General features: G+C 40.7%; 1 protein-coding gene across 2 annotated transcripts in view; it reads right to left on the bottom strand.

Annotated features, from left to right (window-relative positions):
- The window catches only part of LOC132174763 (THO complex subunit 2), a 49,710-nt gene that overhangs the window by 17,458 nt on the left and 12,404 nt on the right, over positions 1 to 19,848 (bottom strand). For both annotated transcript variants that reach the window (XM_059586431.1, XM_059586432.1), the window contains 8 exons: positions 17,537 to 17,730; positions 12,431 to 12,511; positions 11,963 to 12,173; positions 11,619 to 11,861; positions 11,331 to 11,411; positions 11,121 to 11,240; positions 10,966 to 11,025; positions 3,779 to 3,906 (listed from right to left, as the gene is read on the bottom strand). In XM_059586431.1, the coding sequence (XP_059442414.1) occupies positions 3,779 to 3,906; positions 10,966 to 11,025; positions 11,121 to 11,240; positions 11,331 to 11,411; positions 11,619 to 11,861; positions 11,963 to 12,173; positions 12,431 to 12,511; positions 17,537 to 17,730 (1,118 nt within the window). The remainder of the gene's footprint in view (positions 1 to 3,778; positions 3,907 to 10,965; positions 11,026 to 11,120; positions 11,241 to 11,330; positions 11,412 to 11,618; positions 11,862 to 11,962; positions 12,174 to 12,430; positions 12,512 to 17,536; positions 17,731 to 19,848) is intronic.

Genomic DNA, 19,848 nt, shown 5'->3' with positions numbered 1-19,848 from the left:
GGGGACTCATATTCAACAAGAAAATAAAAGAACGAAGGAATAAAAAAAACAAAAACAAAAACAAAAAAGGTATAACTTCCAAGTTCTGTCCATTCATGAAATCAGCCAAACCTTTCTCCCGATAGTTCCAGTACACATTATACATTTAGAAGAATCTACAGAAATTATTCCAATTCAGAGGGACTTTAGTTATTATGGAACAAAAGTTCCTCACAGAGATTTTTTTTTTTAATTTATTTATAAGTCCTCACAGAGAGATTCAGTTCCTAAAGAATATTGATTTCTAACTCCATCCGCAAGAAAGACAAAAGCAAAGTGATAAGGCTTTCTTTGTTGAACAATATCCTTTTCCCTGTAAGGGGACTATCTATCTCTTGTAAGCACATTAAAGTGGTACGAAATATCAGCCTCGCATTGCAAGTACTATGCTTGTGTGGATCTACATGGAACAGAGAGGGGGAGGGGGGAGAGACAAACACAAAAGGAAAATAGTTTGGTTCCAAGTGTAGACATAAAAGTGTATTGATGAAATGGCATATTCCAGTTGACTAACATGTTCAAGATTTTTAAAGGCTGAGACGACGCAAAAGCAATGGAGATGCATGAAGCATAGCACAAAGTTATGACCAATATAAATAATTTATACATTAGTTAAACATTCATCATCGGAAACTACCACTCCAATTACAAAACCATATTAGGACCATGTGCATTCAAGAAAGAACACAAAACAGACTCAATAAGATCTAGTAAAGAAAGACAAGATAACTAAGAATTTATATCTGACCCGAGCAATGGAAAATTAAACAACTAAGAAACATGATCATGATGTGACAATATAATTACAGAAATGAAGATTTAATTTTTCTTATCAGTGAAAACTTGAAATGTTTTTTAATCAAGAAATTCTTCAAGCCACTGATATCTTAAATTATTGAATACTACCGATTCGTATAACTATTATCAATGAGAATCACCTAATGTCATTTCAACACTGATTTATAATATATCAAACTTAATATGTATAAAAAGAGTGGATACTTATTCAGGATGAGATTTTAAAAAGATACAGGTTATGCTACTTTCTTCAAATCTATTTCTTGCATTCTAGCATGTTCACTAAAAAATGAAAGAAATAAGCCACCTTAAATATACTGGAATGATCCAGCATGACAATGTAGGAATAAGGCTAGGGAGAAAATATGGATGACAATAACCATTACAACAACCATCCCAAAACCATGTTTTTCTACGAATCAAAGTTACTTATCAATTCAGTGTTTCTCCAAGGTAAACCAAAACGAGGTGAAACTCCATCAAAATTTAGTGCAACAAATTGAAGTACTGCCGAAAAGACAGAAAGCAGCAATAAAACTAGCTTGGCAGTCACCACCCAGCACTAGCTCCAAACTCCACACATTGAGAAAATTGCCAGGAATCTGATTTCCAATTATAGTCCCCATCTTCCTAAATTCAAAACACTTCAAGTAAATCCAGTATTAAATAACTTACCCTCCTACAAGAGCAGCATAGGCAAAAGACATGGCAACCCACCTAGATTTATTTGAAGCACCATAAAAGAAATCATCTTTTCAGAAAGATTTGGAGTTTCTATGCACAGTTATTGAAAGTATAAATCCAAATGAAAGTAAAACTAATACTTCCAATGTGTAACAAATCTTGAAATGTAACAGTCCAATAAGTGCGAATGGTGGTTCAGAATACCCCTTAACATCACATTAATAGCACAACAGAAGTCCAAGTCTGCAACAAGGGGCCTTTATAACGGATTAGCATATGGTGAATACAGTTGATATATATAATGAACCCTCTCCCAAGAGTGTTCAAGCCTCCAATTTGTACCTAAAAACTACTTTTCCAGCCCCTTGTTGACCCTTAAAAGTGCAAGCATCAACCACCTCTTAAAAATATTCATGATTAGGACATCGTTTACAAATACAGACAGAACATTATTTAAACAAAAACTCAAAAAAAAAAAAAAAAAATCCTCAAAAGATTCCCTTAAAAAAAAAAAAAAAAAAAGGTCATAATGAAACATACAATTGAGATTTGAACCAAGCTGCTTCTTTGTTGGCCATATAATTAATATCAGTCATTTTTTTCAATTCTCAGCGTGACTATTTACAGAACATGAATTCCTACCCCCTTTCCCCCAAAGGAAAGGGTGAAAAAGGAAAGAGAATTTCTTCAACTCTGACCAAAAGAAAAAAGATCCTGGTCAATGTACAACAGCCCCAAAATCCTTGAGAGCTTTGACAGATGAAGCTCTATAAGAACAATGCAGCCTGCAGACTTCTGATTGGTGCCTCCATGGACATTGAGATTTACTTCAGTAGATCAGTTGCACTTTCTAGAATCTATGTCTCACACATTAAGAAGTAATTTTGTAGGTCTCTTTTGATCAAAAGGCAGAAGTATGCAGAGTGAAAGGACTACGCAATCATGAAGAACTGATGACATCCTGAACTACGAGATAGAACCACCTTGAGAAACAGCTAATGAAGCTACAATCAAATCAAAGTGTTCAGTTGATGGTGCCACCTCTTATACAGGTTCACTTTTATCGAAGAAAAGTCCCAGCACGTTTGACTCATCTATGGAAAAATATTACGGAGAACAGCTTGTCAAACCAAATCGCTACTTGTCAGGAATCTTTCAACATCATGAGAGGAAGCAAGCAATCACTAACAGGAAGGAGCCCAAGACGGAAGAGGATTTTGACTAAAATCAGTGATACAGAGAACCAAATGCATCTTATCTTCAGACTCCACCTAGAACCATGTTCTTCACAAGGCAATCATTCTTTCAGTCACAAAAAGCGCTTAGTACTTTGAGAAATTCAACTCCATCTACTCTTTCAACAATCAATTTCACACTTCTGCAAAATTGTTGAAATTACTACGTATACACCCCAGAACACCATTTAAGTATGAACACAAACAGACAGACCAACTTCTTTCCTTCATATATTGACAAGCTAGCAATCATTGTAAATGACACCAACCTTCTAATGTTGTGCAAGAAGGATCAAGGGCTACAACCCCCGCAGATAACTTACTTTTGATTCAAATTAAATATTCCATCCCACCTGGTGGTGCTGATACATCTTTAAATCTCATTTAAGCAATCCAACAAAAGTGCCTTTCTCACTTCGCAGTTTCCAGTATACAAAAACTGAAAACCAATCAAAGTTTGCAGTGTAATCCTGATCAACCTTGCCCTCTCTTTCACATTCCGACCATCTGTCATCAAACCTCTGTTACCATATATCTCATACAGTTCCCAGAGTATGCCTGCCTGTTCACAAGCAAGGGCCACAGAATATTTTTGCAATGTCACATTATCCCAGCTCCAGTCATCCTGCTTTTGGGAGTTTAATCTGCCACCCGGAAACTTAAGTAAAGCATCCCCAGGATATGTCTTGAAATCTATAGTATGGTCAAATGTTCAATTACAATACATGTCATATCAAAACTCGCAAACAAATGGCCAAAAATACTTGAAAATCAGTACAATGTGGAAAAGAAGAAGAAGAAAAAAAAAAACACATACACGCACAACCCAGACATGCTCAGATGGGTTGGCACTGTGTGGAAAACAAAGAAATTAAACTTTTAGACCAAGACATCTTAACCGCGTATGAAGTACTAAAACTTAGCATCAATAAAACATTATACAGAAAACAAATGAGACTGGCAGAAATTAAAAATAAAAAATATATACATTAGAGGAGGAAAAGAGAAAGATTGATACATACAAGTGACCCCAAAATGAAGCCAACGACTGAAGCCAATCTGACAAATTTAGGCCGTCCTCTTTTAGCTTATCACGCCCACCTTGTGCTAAACGCTCGATCACAACATATTCCAAAACATCATACTCGAGCTGTGCAGAAAAGTAAGCATTTATCCACGATCAATACAAAATACTGGGAAAGGTAGCCCTCTTTTTTCTTGTAAGTTAATATTTAATGATAAATAAAGGGGGGATATTTGTACACAGGCAGTGTATTAAAGAGTCCTAAATAGTAAGAGAAGAAGTGTTAGTAAGTTGAAAAAAAAAAATTCTTATGGGAAAAGAAAAATGTGGAAGTTCAAAATATCTATTTCAAGTACTGTAAAGACCATGCTCAAGAAATTGTAAGATGAGAAACTTCATAGTAGAGAATTATAATATGCTTAAATGAACTCATAGCAGCAAAACGAATTACCAGGGAAATGCCAATTATAATATAAAGGCTTCGGTAATTAAGTCTAATGAGTAGGGAGTTCACATGTGTAGCCAAATTCATCTTTATGTAGAAAGTGTATAACAGTGTATACCAAGAAGGTGGGTGGTGCACGAAGGAGGTTTCGGGCTCTCATGGTGTGGGTCTATGGAAGCATATTCGTAAAGGCTGGAATTTCTTTACCAAAGGTATTCGGCTTGAGGGGGCGGGTTCGAAAGTTCGATTCTGGCATGATATTTGGTGTGGGGACAATTCTTTGAAGCAAGCTTTCCTGTCTTTATTCAGTATCGCCAGACACAAAGAAGTTTGGGTGAAGGATAATTTTATTGGGAAGAATGGGGTTGTTGAGTGGAATGTCATTTTCGAACGATCGGTCCAAGATTGGGAGATGGATTTGGTTTCTCCTTTTTTTGATCGATTGTATTCTTGCAAGGTTTCCCTAGGCAGTGTAGATCGTATTTGCTGGTCTTTGTCCAAGAAGGGCAAGTTCGAGGTTAAGTCGTTCTATAAGGCCTTGTCCATTTCTAATCAAGAGGAGTTTTCTTGGAAGAGCATATGGCATACTCAGGCGCCTCAACAAGTGGCTGTTTTCGGGTGGACTGCGGCCCTAGGCAAAATTTTGACTCATGATACGCTGCGTAAGAGGAACATAGTGGTAGTGGAGTGGTGTTGTATGTGCAAGAAGACCGGAAAGTCAGTCGATCATCTTCTTCTCCACTGTGAGCTCGCAAATGCTCTTTGGCACACGATTTTTCAGCGGTTTGGGTTGCATTGGGTCATGCCTTGCCGGGTGAGGGCCTTGTTTGCTAGCTGGTGGTCGGGAGGACGATCTCGAAGCGCGGTTGTGTGGAAGATGATCCCTCTGTGTCTTATGTGGTGTATTTGGAATAAAAGAAATGTTAGATGTTTTGAAAATTCCACTAGGACCATAAAGGAATTGACTCATTTTTTCTTCTTTACTCTTTACTCTTGGACGGCCGCTTGGGTAGCTCCTTTAGTGATTAGTTTCTCTAATTTTCTTTTTCATTTCTCTCCCTCCTAGGCGCTCTCTGTTTATACTTCCCATGTATGTGGGTTGCACTCCTCTGCGCTCTTTTTTTATATCATCATTACTTATTAAAAAAAAAAAAGTGTATAACAGAGAATGGTAAATCACATTGACAAGAGAAATACTTGTACCAAAGCAGCACTGCTTCCCTATATACCAAAAGTATACCATACAGGCAAACAGTTTCATAGATGTTCTCTTTATTTTACACCATGATGGTTATGCCTATACACCTACCCCGTCAGAGAGATCAAAGCTGTTTAATGTAGCAATATAAAATTATATGTTTAGTCACACAGCCTATAGCAAGAATTTTAATTTTTATTTAGGTTTCAATTTGGTGTATTAGTTTATGTTTTATTTACTTTTTATCAATCTTTTATTTTTGTCATTCAATAAAAGGAAATTGTCGGTGTCTTAAGTTATGTCAAGCACTCGAATAAAATTATGTTAGGCAAGTTAATAAGTGGGCATTGCCCTACGGTTCAGGTTAGGGTTCGGGTTTAGTCTCTTAGCATATCAAAACATAATTTAATATGTTAGGCAAGTTATGCGACAGTAGAGCAAGGTTTATTATCAGGTTTATCTGTGGGAGAAAAGGTCTTTTCAGATTTGGTGGTTTCTCATTCTTTATGTGCTGATGATACTTTGATTTTCTGTGAAGCATATCCTGAGCAAATCCGTTATGTGCACCTTATCCTTTTAAGCTTTGAGGCTGTTTCGGGGCTGAAAGTTAATCTTGGTAAATCAGAAATGGTCGCTATAGGAGAAGTGGGAAACATTGGGACTTTGGCTGATATTCTTGGGAGTAGTGTTGCGGCTTTGCCCATGAAGTATTTGGGTTTGCCATTAGGGGCTACATACAAGGCTACATCTATGTGAAATGGTGTGACGAAGCAGATGGAACGTCGGTTGGCAAGTTGGAAGAAATTGTACCTATCAAAGGGAGGTTGGTTAACCCTTATAAAGAGTACGTTGTCTAATCTTCCAACTTATTACTTATCCTTGTTTCCGGTTCCTATGAGTGTGGCCAATAGGATTGAGAAGATTCAAAGAGATTTTCTATGGGGAGGAATGGGAGATGAACAAAAACTGCATCTTGTTAACTGGAACCAAATTTGCCGTCCTTTAAGGGCCGATGGTCTTGGCTTTCGAAATGCGTATAAGTTCAACCAAGGTCTTTTGGGGAAATGGTTATGGGGATATGCGACAGAGAGCGAGGCGCTTTGGTATAAGATAATAAAAGCCAAGTATAAAGATCAGGATGGTGGGTGGTGTTCGAAGGAGGTGTTGGGGCCTTATGGTGTGGGTTTGTGGAAGCATATTAGACGAGGATGGGATACTTTTCAAAAGGTGTGAGGTTTGAGGTGGGGCTAGGATCGAAAGTTCTCTTCTGGCATGATACGTGGTGTGATAATCAGCCGTTGAAGTATGCTTTCCTTTCCCTGTTTAGTATTGCAAGGTACAAATAAGCGTGGGTGAGGGATAATTTTATGTGGAGGAATGGGGTTGTTGAGTGGAATGTCATCTTTGTGCGATCCGTCCAGGATTGGGAGTTGGATGTGATATCATCTTTCTTTGAACTGCTGTACTCTTGTAAGATTTCTCATGGTAATGTAGATCGGATTCGTTGGTCCCCATCTAAAAAAAGTATGTTTGAGGTGAAGTCGTTCTATAAGGCCTTGTCCATTCCAGCTTATGAGGTGTTTTCATGGAAGAGTATTTGGCACTCTAAGGTGCCGCCGCGAGTGGCATTTTTTGGGTGGACTACAGCTCTCGGCAAAATCCTAACACATGACAATTTGCGAAAGAGGAGTATTGTGATAGTGGAATGGTGTTGTATGTGTAAGAAGAATGGGGAATCCTAGATCATTTTATTGATCTATTGTGAAGTGGCCACTCGGCTATGGCACTATATCTTTACTTTGTTTGGTATTGAGTAGGTTATGCCGCAAAGGTTCCTCGACTTGCTTGCTTGCTGGAATCAGGTGGAGGGTAGGGATCTCACTAAAGTTATTTGGAGGATGGTCCGTTCCTTTGTGCGTCACTTGGTGTATATGGCGGGAGAGGAATGCACGAACTTTTGTGGATAAGGAGTGTTCGGTGGATGGGGTGAGGAAGAATATGATCTCTATGCTATACTTGTGGCCGTTGGCTCACCACCGTATTGATGTCCCGACTATAGAAGAATTCTTGAATACGTGCTCTTTGTATATTCCGTAGGGGTTCTCTTGTATATATATTTGCACTAGGGTTGCAACCCTCTACGCTTTTTCAATAATATTCACATTAATTATAAAAAAAAAAAAACATAATTTTCTGATGTAATTGACAGCTTATGATGAATGAAAATTGAGATTGATGGTTTGTCAATTACCACCCCCCCCCCCCCTCCTTTTGTTTCACGTTTCTCCCCCTCCTTTGGGGCTTTCATGCTTCTCTCCCCTTATTTCGCTGCCCACACACCCATCAGGTATCCACCATTCCAAATCAAACAAAAAAGCAAAAGAAATCCCACCCAATCGGAAAGAGATGCTTGGTGGAGAGTTGTGGTAGATGCGAAGTATGGAAGTTTATGGGGAGGGTGGTGTTCTGTTGAGCCTGGAGGGACGTGTGGGGTGGGGTTATGGAAGAATATTAGGAAAGGGTGGGAAACTTTCAAAGGCTTTATGAGATTTGAAGTGGGGGATGGGACTAGGATTAGCTTTTGGCATGATTGGTGGTGTGGAGATTCAGCTCTCAAGATAGCCTTCCCGATCCTTTTTAGTATTGCATGTGTGAAGGATGCCTCAGTTGTGGATAACGTGGAGATGTTAGGTGAGTCCATTCAGTGGAATGTGAGTTTTTCGAGAGAGGCTCATGATTGGGAGGTGGAGGCCTTTGCCTCCTTCTTTCAGGTGTTACATTCTACTAGAGTAAGAAGAGGGTCGGAAGATAAATTATGGTGGAACTCCTCCAAAAGAGGTACTTTCAAGGTCAAATCTCTCTTTTTCTCTTTGGCATGTTCGGAAGGGAGGAGGTTTCCTTGGAAGAGAGTGTGGCGGACACAGGCTCCCCCAAGGGCAGCGTTTTTTGTGTGGTCGGCAGCTTGGGGGAAAATTCTAACCTTAGATAATCTCAGAAAGCGAAATGTGATTGTGGTGAACAGATGTTGGATGTGCAAGAAGAGTGAGGAGACGGTGGATCATCTTCTTCTTCATTGTGAGGTGGCGTCTGCTTTGTGGAGTGCCTTTTTTGGCAGTTTTGGGTTATCATGGGTGATGCCTAGTCGGGTTTTCGAGTTGCTAGCCTGTTGGTGGTTTGCAGGAGGTGGGGGGGGAGGAGTGCTGCAGTCTGGAAGATGGTGCCTATTTGCTTTTTTTGGTGTATATGGAAAGAGAGAAATAATAGGTGTTTCGCGGATGTGGAGAGGTCTTTCGAGGACACTTTAGCCTATTGTTTCCATACTCTCTATCTCTGGACTGTAGCATATGTTTTTCCGGTTTCGATTAGCTATGATGATTTCCTTGTACGCTTTTCCCCTTCTAGTTAGGTGATCCTATTTATATACTTCCAGTGTACTTTGGGGCGCCACACGCTTTTAATAATATCAGTTACTTACATATAAAAAAAAAATTAAAAAAAAAATGCAAGAAATTCAAAACACGCCACTACACAGGTCCACCACTGTACTCCATGGCTCACAGCACCCTCGCAGCCAGCATCCCAGCACTGCCGCTCTGCCCCGATGACCTACTCCACCGTTAGACCACAACCCCGAGGTGCCGCCATCTGTTGGCCACCACCAAAGCCTCCTTATAATACTAAATAACTCCAAAATAGATGCCTTCAAGGGCTGGTCCCCACACCACAAATCATGTCAAAACCTTATCTTAAACCCATCTCCAACCTCATATCTGACAAATCTAGAAATTCCCCCACCCCCTCCTAATGTTTTTCCACCCCCCAACCCTAAAGGACCCAACAGCCTCATTGAAACCCCACCCTTCCCACATGCTACCATGGTTAACTTCCACCATCGGTCTCCACAAGGCCTCCCTCTCCGTGGCAAAACACCATAGCCATTTCCCCAAGAGAGCTTGGTTAAACTGAATCAAGTTTCTAACCCCCTAACCACCAGATAAAATTATAGTACAAATCTTAGACCAACTGATTAGATGGAATTAAATTGATCACCAACTCAACCCCACAAAAAATCTTGCCGAAGTTTCTCAACTTAATTATCAACGCCAACAAGGATGAGGAAAAGGGACATAATAGTAGGCAAATTAGAAATAGTGCTTTTAATCGGTATCAACCTACTACCCAAAATCAAATAAGGCTTCTTCTCACCAGTCAAACGATGTTCCATCTTTTCAGTAATACCATCCCATATCAATTTGGCCTTATACAAAGCACCCCAATAGAAGACTCAATTACTTCAGAGGAAGAAAGGACACCCTACAACCAAAGATATGAGCCAAACCACCAACATCTTCCACAACGCCAATAGGGACTAACTTTGATTTAGTTAAGTTACTCTTTAGCCTCATGACGACTTCAAACCATAAGAAGAGACAACGCAGATGACGGAGATGATCTAGATTTGACTCACCAAGATCAAAGTATCATCTGCAAATAAGAGATGAGACACAAGGAGCTAGTCATTATTTCTCAACCACTTGAAAAACCTGCTAAGAACCCCCTATCCATAGTGGCAAACAACATTCTACTCAAAGCCTCCATGACAACAACAAACAGCAGAAGGGATAAAAGATCCCTTAGTCTCCGGCCACGAGAGCTATTAAAGAAGCAGGAAGAAGCTCAATTAATCAAAACGGAGAAACGCACCGTGAAAATACAATAAGTTATCCAATCGCGCATTTCTCCCTAAAACCACATCTCCTCAATAGATACAACCCCAATTACCAGGATCACAAACTTTTTCTACATCCAATTTACAAAACACACCAGGATCCCCGAATTTGATTCGACTATAAAGGCATTCATTAGCAATAAGGAGTGAATCTGAAATTTGTCTCCCCTAATGAAAGCATTCTAAGACCTGGAAATAAAATTTTCCAATACTGTTGTCAGCCTGTTCGCTAGGACTAGAAATGATTTTATAGATGACACCCACAAGACTAATATAACCGAAGTCCTTAATATCCATAGCCTCACCTTTCTTGGGAATAAGAAGCAGCATGAAACTCATGAAAGACATTCATGATATTTTCTTTAAGATAGAAATAAAAAGAAATAACAAGTCTGGAATTTTCTCAATCTAAAACCAGAACTACACTTAGATCAGCACTTTGGTACCTTCCCTTTTCACCTCCCAGATAAGCTCATCAATTTTAGTTGCATCAAGAACCTAAAATCATGATAGATGGCTCTGATCAACATAATTCTGATCAGGTCATTGTGCTGACTAAATTTGTTGTGCTAAAGATGTCAATTCAATAGTCAGAAAGTCATGCAAACAACAATTTTTTACATAGAAAGGTGGCGAAGAGAAGGGGGCAGGGGGGAAGGTGAAGAAGAAGAATAGATATATACTCATCACTTAACAATTGGTAGAGACCAACTTCTACTACATGAACAAAATTTTAAGAGTAAACGTGAGGAATAAGAGAAGAACATGAAGAAAGAAAAATCCTGGCGTACAATGCCCAAAAAAAATTCGTACCTGTGTTAAATACTTGAATGCATCTACTACAGGGGTGATCATATCCCTGTATGCCTCAATCTGCACATCAAAGTTTTTAGACCATTAACTTTTCTTATGTTATAAAATACAGAGCAGCAAGAAATTAAAAGAGGATACTCCCAATTAAACAATACCTGGTGAACTATTGTTCGAAGTACAGTCATTGGATTGGCATGAGCTAGTTTTGCAACCATCCGACCCAACTGCTTTAGATTTTCCTTTGCAAGTCTTTTCAAAATTCTTCGAGTGTCCAACTGTAAAGCAACATAGAATAGCAAATGACACTTGTAACGCACCAAGCTTTGCAAGACACAAGATGAACTCAACCGAATAAATAAGTATACCTTGGCTGTTTGCCGTGCAGCCAAAACCATAGGAATCCGCTCATCATCTTTTTCCCATTCACCATATAAACGATAACGCACCTAAGAAGACGAGATTCATCAAGCAAAATTCTCTACCACACCTTTTTTTTTATATAAGTAATAACCAGTTTTATTAAAAGTGTAAGGCACCTCAAAGTACACGAGGAGTATACAATAGGATCACCTAACTAGAAAGGGAAAAACGAACAAGAACACACCTAAAACTTTCTCAAATGTAGAATCAAATAGCACTGAAATAATGCCAACCTCGTATGGAAGGAGACTCATAACTTCCCAGATCTCCTGGCCAACTGCAGGATTTGCAGGTATCAACTGCAAAGAAGGAAGTAAACATGTTCCTAAGGCTTCCTCTATCCTTGACCTAGCTTCCTTCAGGTGCAGACGTGGAAGTCGATTCCCACCAAGAATAGATTCAGGATTCAATGCTTCATCACCATTACCTACAAGCTCTAATGCAGACAAGTAGTAGCCTCTTAATACTCTGCATACCTACTCAAGAAAAACCATGACCAGCTAATCATTATGAGCTCAAAAGTAAGAAAAAAATATGAATAATACTATTATCAGAATATCAGAATGAAACAATGCACCTTCTGAAGCAATAAAGTATCAAGGTAAAGATAAGGTCCAGCACAAGCTAGCATCTGAAATAGCTCACTGGGAAGATCAACAAAAGACCCATGAACTGATGAATTTGCTGTATCCATGATACTGATGCTGGCTCCTGAAGAAGGCCCAAAGCTTTGCAAATTTGCTTGACGTACAGTGCCATAGGCAGAAGAGATCGATTTTTCGATAAGCCTGAATACATACATCACAAATTTATTAATGACGCAAATGTAGATGGGCTACCACTGAAAGCCAATTATGGCCAGAGTAAAACTATTAATGCTCCTGAGTAATTAAATTGAATTTAAAATTGCACTTGAAAAAGTAACAAAGCAACCAACTTTGTGAAACTTGCATGTTCTTTTTAGCACGCATGTCCAGGAACACACGAGAACAGAACCAGGAGTGAACAACAAAAATGATTCAAAAAATCTATATATTAAATTTACCTAAACAAACTGTTACAGATTTGAATGTGTTCCACTGGATTGAGTGGTGAGAGACGATCAAATAGTATATGCGCATGGTACCTGGCAAAAATAGCTCATCTTATAGATAAACATTAAAACATAAATAAATAGAAGTTTATTCATCCAAAAAAGAACAAAAAAAGAGAAGTTTGGTAACTTTTACACACAAGAGGGGTAAAAAAGAAAGTTTGGTTCAAACATACTAAACCCAGAAGTGTAAAACAACAAGGATTGTACCACCTCATCTCAATGTGCGTTATTAGATACATTAAGCAAAAAAAAAAAGGGAACATCAATTAACCACCTTTATATGAAAAATAAAGAAAGAAAAATGGTTACATCAATATGCTTATAACTTCTTAACCATGGTTACATCAATATGTTTATAACTTCTTAACCTTTTGGAATTGATGTAGCCCCTTCTAATGTTACTCATTACTCAAGGATAAGTACTTGCTAAAATATTAAAATTTTGAGATAAAGGAATCAAAGGTACAGTTCAGAGAAGAATGAGTATATATTATATACGCAATTTTCACTGCTTTTGCAAACCAAGTACAACACTAGGAAAATGGTTATGACGTTAAGCTACGGAGAAGGCGGCTTTGTAGAGATCAGTGGTGTGGATAGAATATGTTGGAACCTTTACTTTCCAAATACTCTTCCAAGGTAAAGGAGAACTTACTGGAGTACATAACATATGATAGTAAAACTTCACTTCAAACAATTTCCTTTTAGAAGGAATCTAACTAAGTTTGTGATATCTCAAGATGTTGTCAAAATTCTCATATTGTTCATCGAAAAATGTTTTCACTGCATCAATTTTGCTTGTTACGTTGCAATCATGAAACATTTGCAAGATCCCAATATTGTTCTCTTTAGGGGTGCTACTCAACTCCCAAATTTATTGAATTTTTGAAAATTGAATTTCTACGAGCAGTGGCGCGGCTGGTGCTGCTCGTTAGGGTTCGGCGCGCTTGTTATGGAACGCAGCTTCTCTTTTGAAGCTAAAACCTTCTGCCTTTCGGCAAAGGTTGGGTGTCCTAACCTTCGTCTGGAGGAAAGGAGAAAAGGATTCGTGGGGTATATTTTCGCGAGCATTTAGTGTTCGTCGTGGTTGGTGGAAACGGTGGAAATAGCAATTCAGGCTCAGGTGAAGGAAGAAATCGCCAAATCTTACTGTGAGGGTGATAAGGCCACGATGGTCCACGAGGGAGGTAATAAGGCCGGAAGGTTCTTGGAGGTGTCGGTGTTGGCTGAGGGTGGTCGTAAGGGAGTCATTTGGCTTCCAGAGGGACGCTTTGGGAGGGGCTGGCGGCGTTTTGCGGGAGAGCTTCAGCAACTGTTGGCAGCCCAGTTCAAGTTGGCTGGTATGGTGGAGCTTGGGGTTCCATCTTCGGCGGGGTTTCTCATGGATGTTCCTTCTTTGGGGATCGATTCCGAGAGGTCTTTCGTGGATGTCCTTCGATCTTCTTCGGGCGTCGAGGCGAGAGAAGTTGAGTACCCGAGGTCTCTCGATTTGCTTCCGGGGTAGTCTTGTTTGGAATCGGAGTATGACGGTATGGGGTTGCGTTTGGCCGTGGATTGCTCTGCGTTGGAGAGCTTGCCTTCTCCTCTGGCAGAGGCAGCTGGGTCAGTGAGCTCGAGGAAGAAGAAGAAGGGTAAGATCGGTATTAGTGGGTTGTTGAGGCTTCTAGGGCAAATCCAACGCAAGTTGGACAGGGTCCGTGCTGGGGTTGTCTCGAAGCCCAATCGCAGGAGTAAAAGGGTTCGTTTTTTGGGCCTAACCAATTCTGTTTTGGGTTGCGTTTCTGGGTCGGTCTCTAAAGTGGGATTGGGTCTAAATTTGGATCCGGTTCAATACTTGGATCCGGATTACTCGGATCCAATCCAAAACTCGGTTCCGGGTTCGGAGCTAGGCTCGAATCAAAATTTGGTCTCGATTTCTTTACCTTTGGAGTCTGTTTCTGCGTGTGCGTCGCTCTTGGTGCCTTCTCCGGGGATTCCTCTGGTCTCTGAAGAGGTTTTGGAGCCGTTGGCTAGGTCTTCTTTGAGTTTGCAGGTTGCCGGTTTGGATTCCGGCGATGGGTCTTCCCCGGCGGGGTTCTCTCTCTCTCCGGTGCGAGTTTTGGGCGGGATTGTTGGGTCTGGCGGTGACGGGTCCTCTCAGGGGGCTGTTTCTTTCCATTCTGCGGAGGATTTACCGGCGAGCCCGTTGCGCAGGGACTGGGAGGTTTCCTTTCTTCGGTGCCTGAAGCCTGCCTAAGTGCGACTGTGTCTTCGGAGCTTTCTGATTCGGCACGTCTTTCTATTCTCAAAGAGGCCTTCTCTGTTCCTTGGGAGGTGGACTCTCCGGCGAGCAATCTTTGCAGGGATAGGGAGCTTCCTTTTTCAGGGGGGGAGGAACAGGTTGTTCGTCCTTCTTCTCTGGCGAAAGGTTTGATTCGTCGTGGGTTCTTTGGTCCGAGAGCTGTCTCTCCCTCTCCGGTGGTGTTGAAGGATTCTTCCTTGTCTTCTAAGGGAAAGGACCCTATTCCGATTCCCTCTATGCCGGTGGAGGTTCAAGTAGGCTCTACTGTCTCACCTACCTTTGGGATGGCTGAGCTGAGTCTTCATTCCCCTGCTGCTACCTCCTTGCTCTCGTCTCAGGTCTGCAATTCTCTCTCGACTACTTCCCTTCCCGATGGGGCGGCTGAGATGGGTAGGAGTCTTAGCCGTCCTTTTCCTCGCATGACAGAGAGTGGTACTCCCATTTATTCCTCTATATCCACGTCCCAATTGTGGTATACCCGGAGGGTGAAGGAAAAAGTCGCAAAGCAGCTGCATAAGAACAAGGACCTGCTTGCCGAGGTTGTGGTTGATTCTTCGGCGGAAGGGAAGTCCGATAGGGGGCTTGATGCGATGAATCTTGCTCCCGTTGTGGGGTTGTCTTGGGGAGACGAAGACAAAAAACTTTAGGACTTTTTTTCGTCATTGAAAAGAGGGAGTCCGTGGTTGAAGCTTCCGCTCCTAAGGTTAAGGGGATGAGGGAGCTCAAAAATCTGGATTGCTCCATCTCTCCGGTGAAGGGCCGACATCGGCGGGAATTTTTGGGGTCGAAAAATGCTTTTTCATTTCCCCCTAAGGTGCACTAGGTTTCCACCTGGAATGCACTAGGGCTTTTCTTGGGTATTTGGTTGGGTGTTTGGTTTGATTGGGTTTTTCTGAATTTTTGGTTTGTTAGGGTGTTTGGTTGGGTTCCTTTGTATACATTATTGTGTACTTAGAGGTGCTTTGCGCTTTTTTTTGATATATACTACATTACTTATCAAAAAAAAAAAAAGAAGGAATCTAGCAAATTTTATCCTCACCTCCTTGCCTTACTGTTTGAGAATATAACAACTGAAACAAGGCAAAGACCACTTCCACCTCCCAATCATGCATAGGTCTTGTAAAAAAAATATTTCAATGAATAATTCCATTATGAAACAGTATATGATTCCCCACCCATGCATCCTTACAGCGTTCAATACGAAATAATTCTGGATAAAAAAACTTCGAAGGCTGCTCCTACACCATAAATCGTCTTAAAACCACATGGTAGATCCATCTGCCACCTCATACCTAACAAATTTAGAAAAACCTTCCCACCCCTTCCTAATACATTTCCACACTCCCACACCATAAAGCCCTGCAACCTCCTTAGAACACCGACCTAAAATCCCACTGAAGTTTTTCCAGTCTATTAGCCACTCCTACCGAAATAGGGAAAATGGACAAATAATATGTCGATAAAATAGAAAGAGTGATTTTTATCAAAGTCAACCTACCTCTCTTAGATAGATAAAGCCTCTTCCAACCCGCCAACTGATGTTTCATCTTCTCAAGAATGCCATTCCAAATGGTAGAAGACTTGTAAGAAGCTCCCAAATGAAGACCCAAATACTTCAACAGCAACGAGGCCACTCTACACCTAGAATGCTAGCCAAACCCTCTACATCACCCACACCGCCTACAAAAACTCTCTGATTTGGACAAATTTATCTTCAACCCCAACACCGCTTCAAATCATAAGAATAGACACCACAAGTTACAAAATTGTTCACAATTAGCCTCACAAAAAATCAAAGTATAGTTTGCAAACAATACATGCGACACTATCATCTTCTCATGATTTCTCGATCCCACCAAAAATCCCGATAAGAGTCCATTGTCCGCAATAGCAGACATCATCCTACTTAAAGCCTCCATAACAACCATAAACAATAAAGGAGACAACAGATCCCCCTGTCTTAATCCCCATGAGCTACTATAGAAACCAAGTGGAGATTCATTTAACAAGAATGGAAAACTGCACCATAGTTACGCAATGTTCTATCCAAACATGCCACCTCTCCCGAAAGCCACATCTCTTCTACAAGAATAACAAAAACACCCAGTTATCATGACCGTACGCCTTCTCCAAATCTAATTTACACAATACTCTCGAATCCCCAGACCGCATCCGACAATCCAAACATTCATTCGCCACACAGAGTCCAAAATTGTTCACCTCTAATAAATGCGTTATGAGAACTTGAGACAATCTTCCCCAAACTTCTTTAGACTATGAAACTCCTTCAAAATTGCCATAATGTCTTCTTTTAGTACCTCCCAACACTTCTAGAAAAAAGCCATAGAAAACTTGCTAGGTCCTGGAGCCTTTATCTCCATTGATATTTCTCACCACCTCCAACACTTCACTCTCCTAAAAAACGAAAACCTTACAAGCATTAAAACACTGACTAAGGATAAGATAAGTAGCAAGCCAGAAACTCCCATCAAAAGTAAAATCATGCTTCTAAGAATTACTCAGCTCAAGAAAGCACATCACTCCAACGCAAGTACACAAGATCATATATCACAAATACAACATAAAAACAAAACAAAAAACAAAAGGCAGATACTGTAATAATCAATGTAAAGAAGAAAACAGGAAAAACACGCCCAGCTAAACAAAAAATAAAAGAATGAATGCAATAATACATAAACAAAACAAAGTCAACCCTAAGAATCCCCAAGTTCTCCACCCCCGAATAACAGAAGTTCTAATAAAAACAAACCTACCAATCATCCACAGAAAGGAATCCAGTAAGTAAGCCCAATGTTTGATTATTTTCAAGCTCTGGAGATCGTTCAGCAACTGCCTCAGTTTCCATGTCTAAAGCAGCAAAAAGATCTATTGTCACGTCTCCTTGTTTCTCATCATCCATTAAATCTTTCCCAGTAGCCGCAAGATTTATCTTTCCAATTTTGTTAGCCTGCAGAAATTAGTGAAATCCATGTTAATATGAAAAGGTAGCATGGTATAAATTACAAGGAAGAAGCTTATAGAGCATCCAATAGAGCAACAGAGAAACAAAGGATGCTCTCTAGAGTAACAACATGCACCAGATAGATAGAATAATATATAATACTTTGTTTTTTTTGATAAATAATGCTGCATTAAAGAGCGCAAAGGGGCACAACCCAAGTACACAGGAAGTATACAAGAGAGCGACTTAGAGGGGGAGAAAGAAGAAGAGAACATAAAAAGAAAATCAGGAAAATTGATCCCTAGGGGTGCAAGCCAGCCTGCAGTCCAAGTGAAAAGCGTGTACAAAAAGAAATGAACACTTCAAGGTTTCTCGACAAATCCTCGAAGCATCTAACGTTCCTTTCCTTCCATAGGCACCATAAAAGACACAGGGAAGCCATCTTCCACACCACAGCACATTGGGATTTTCCACCCGACCACCAACTAGTGAGCATCTCCTTGACACTTCTAGGCATAACACAACACATGTTGAAACGAGAGAAGATAAAATCCCACAAAATGCGCGCAACCCCACAATGAAGAAAGAGATGATCCACAGACTCCCCATCCGATTCACACATACAACATCGATTAATCACAACAATACCTCTCTTCCGAACATTATCCAAGGTAAGAGATTTCCCAAAGGCGGCCGACCAAGCAAAAAACGCCACTCTCAAAGGAACCTTGGTGCGCCAAATACTTTTCCAAGGGAAATGGTTGGGCTCTTTAAGGACAAGCCTTCTATAAAAGGAGCGAACCTCAAACTTCCCTTTTCTAGAAGAGATCCACCACATCCGGTCCTCCCTTTCCCCACCCAACGAGAGCGAATACAAGATCGAGAATAGGGAGGCCAAGACCATCTCCTCCCAATCATGAATTCTACGAGTAAAGGTAACATTCCAATGAACCATACCATTTAAACACTCCCTGATATCCGCAATGGAAGCATCCTTATTGCGAGCAATATTGAATAGACCGGGAAAAGTATCCTTGAGGGACATCTCGCCGCACCAAATATCCTCCCAAAATTTGACTTTCAACCCCAAGCCAGGATCAAATCTAAAGTGGCAGTGAAACGACTTCCAACCCCTACAAATGTGTTTCTATAACCCCACCCCATGCGAACCGCGAGGAACTTTAGAGCGCCAACCGCCCCAAAACACCCCATACTTTGCCACCAATTCTTCTCCACCAAGCTTCTTCCTCATTAGCAAATCTCCACAACCATTTCCCCAAAAGAGCTTGATTAAAAAGCCGCAAACTCCGAATCCCTAGACCACCCTCAAAAATCAGAGAACAAATCTCATGCCAACTAGCCAAGTGGAACTTAGGCTCGTCGTTGAGCACACCCCATTAAAAATCCCGTTAAATCTTCTCAATGCGATTCGCCACAGAGGCAGGGATAGGAAAAAGAGAAAAAATAGGTAGGAAGATTGGATAAGGTGCTCTTGATGAGAGTGAGCCTAGCCCCCTTGGACAAATACGAACGTTTCCAAGGGGCCAACCTTCTAGCAATCTTCTCCAACATGTCTTCCCAAATAGCCAAAAGCTTGAACGAAGCCCCTAACGGAAGACCCAGATACTTCAAAGGCAAAGAGTTAGTGCCACATCCCAGAATGCTAGCCAACTCACCCACCTCACCCATACCTCCGGCAGGGACTAAAACAGATTTGGCCCGATTTACTTTTAACCCGAAGACAGCCTCGAAGCCCATAAGAAGGGCTTTAATAAATCTAATTTGGTCAGGAGCAGCCCCACAAAAAACCAGCATATCATCAGCAAAAAGGTGAGAAACAATAACCTGATCAGACTCTCTGGCACCCACATAAAAACCTTTGATGAAACCCCTATTAATAAAAGCATTAATCATTCTGTTGAACGCCTCCATGACCATGATGAACAAAACAGGCGAAAGGGGATCACCTTGTCTCACCCCACACGAACTCTCAAAGAAGCCGGAAGAAGAACCATTGATCAAAACCGAGAACCGCACAGACGAGATACAATACTCAATCTATAAGCACCATTTCTCACCAAAACCGTTGGTCATCAATACAACCAAAATTATATGAAGAGTTAA

The sequence above is a fragment of the Corylus avellana genome, chromosome ca3 (genome assembly GCF_901000735.1).
Source record: "Corylus avellana chromosome ca3, CavTom2PMs-1.0".
Classification (NCBI taxonomy): domain Eukaryota; kingdom Viridiplantae; phylum Streptophyta; class Magnoliopsida; order Fagales; family Betulaceae; genus Corylus; species Corylus avellana.
This window is presented reverse-complemented; position numbering and strand designations above follow the sequence as displayed.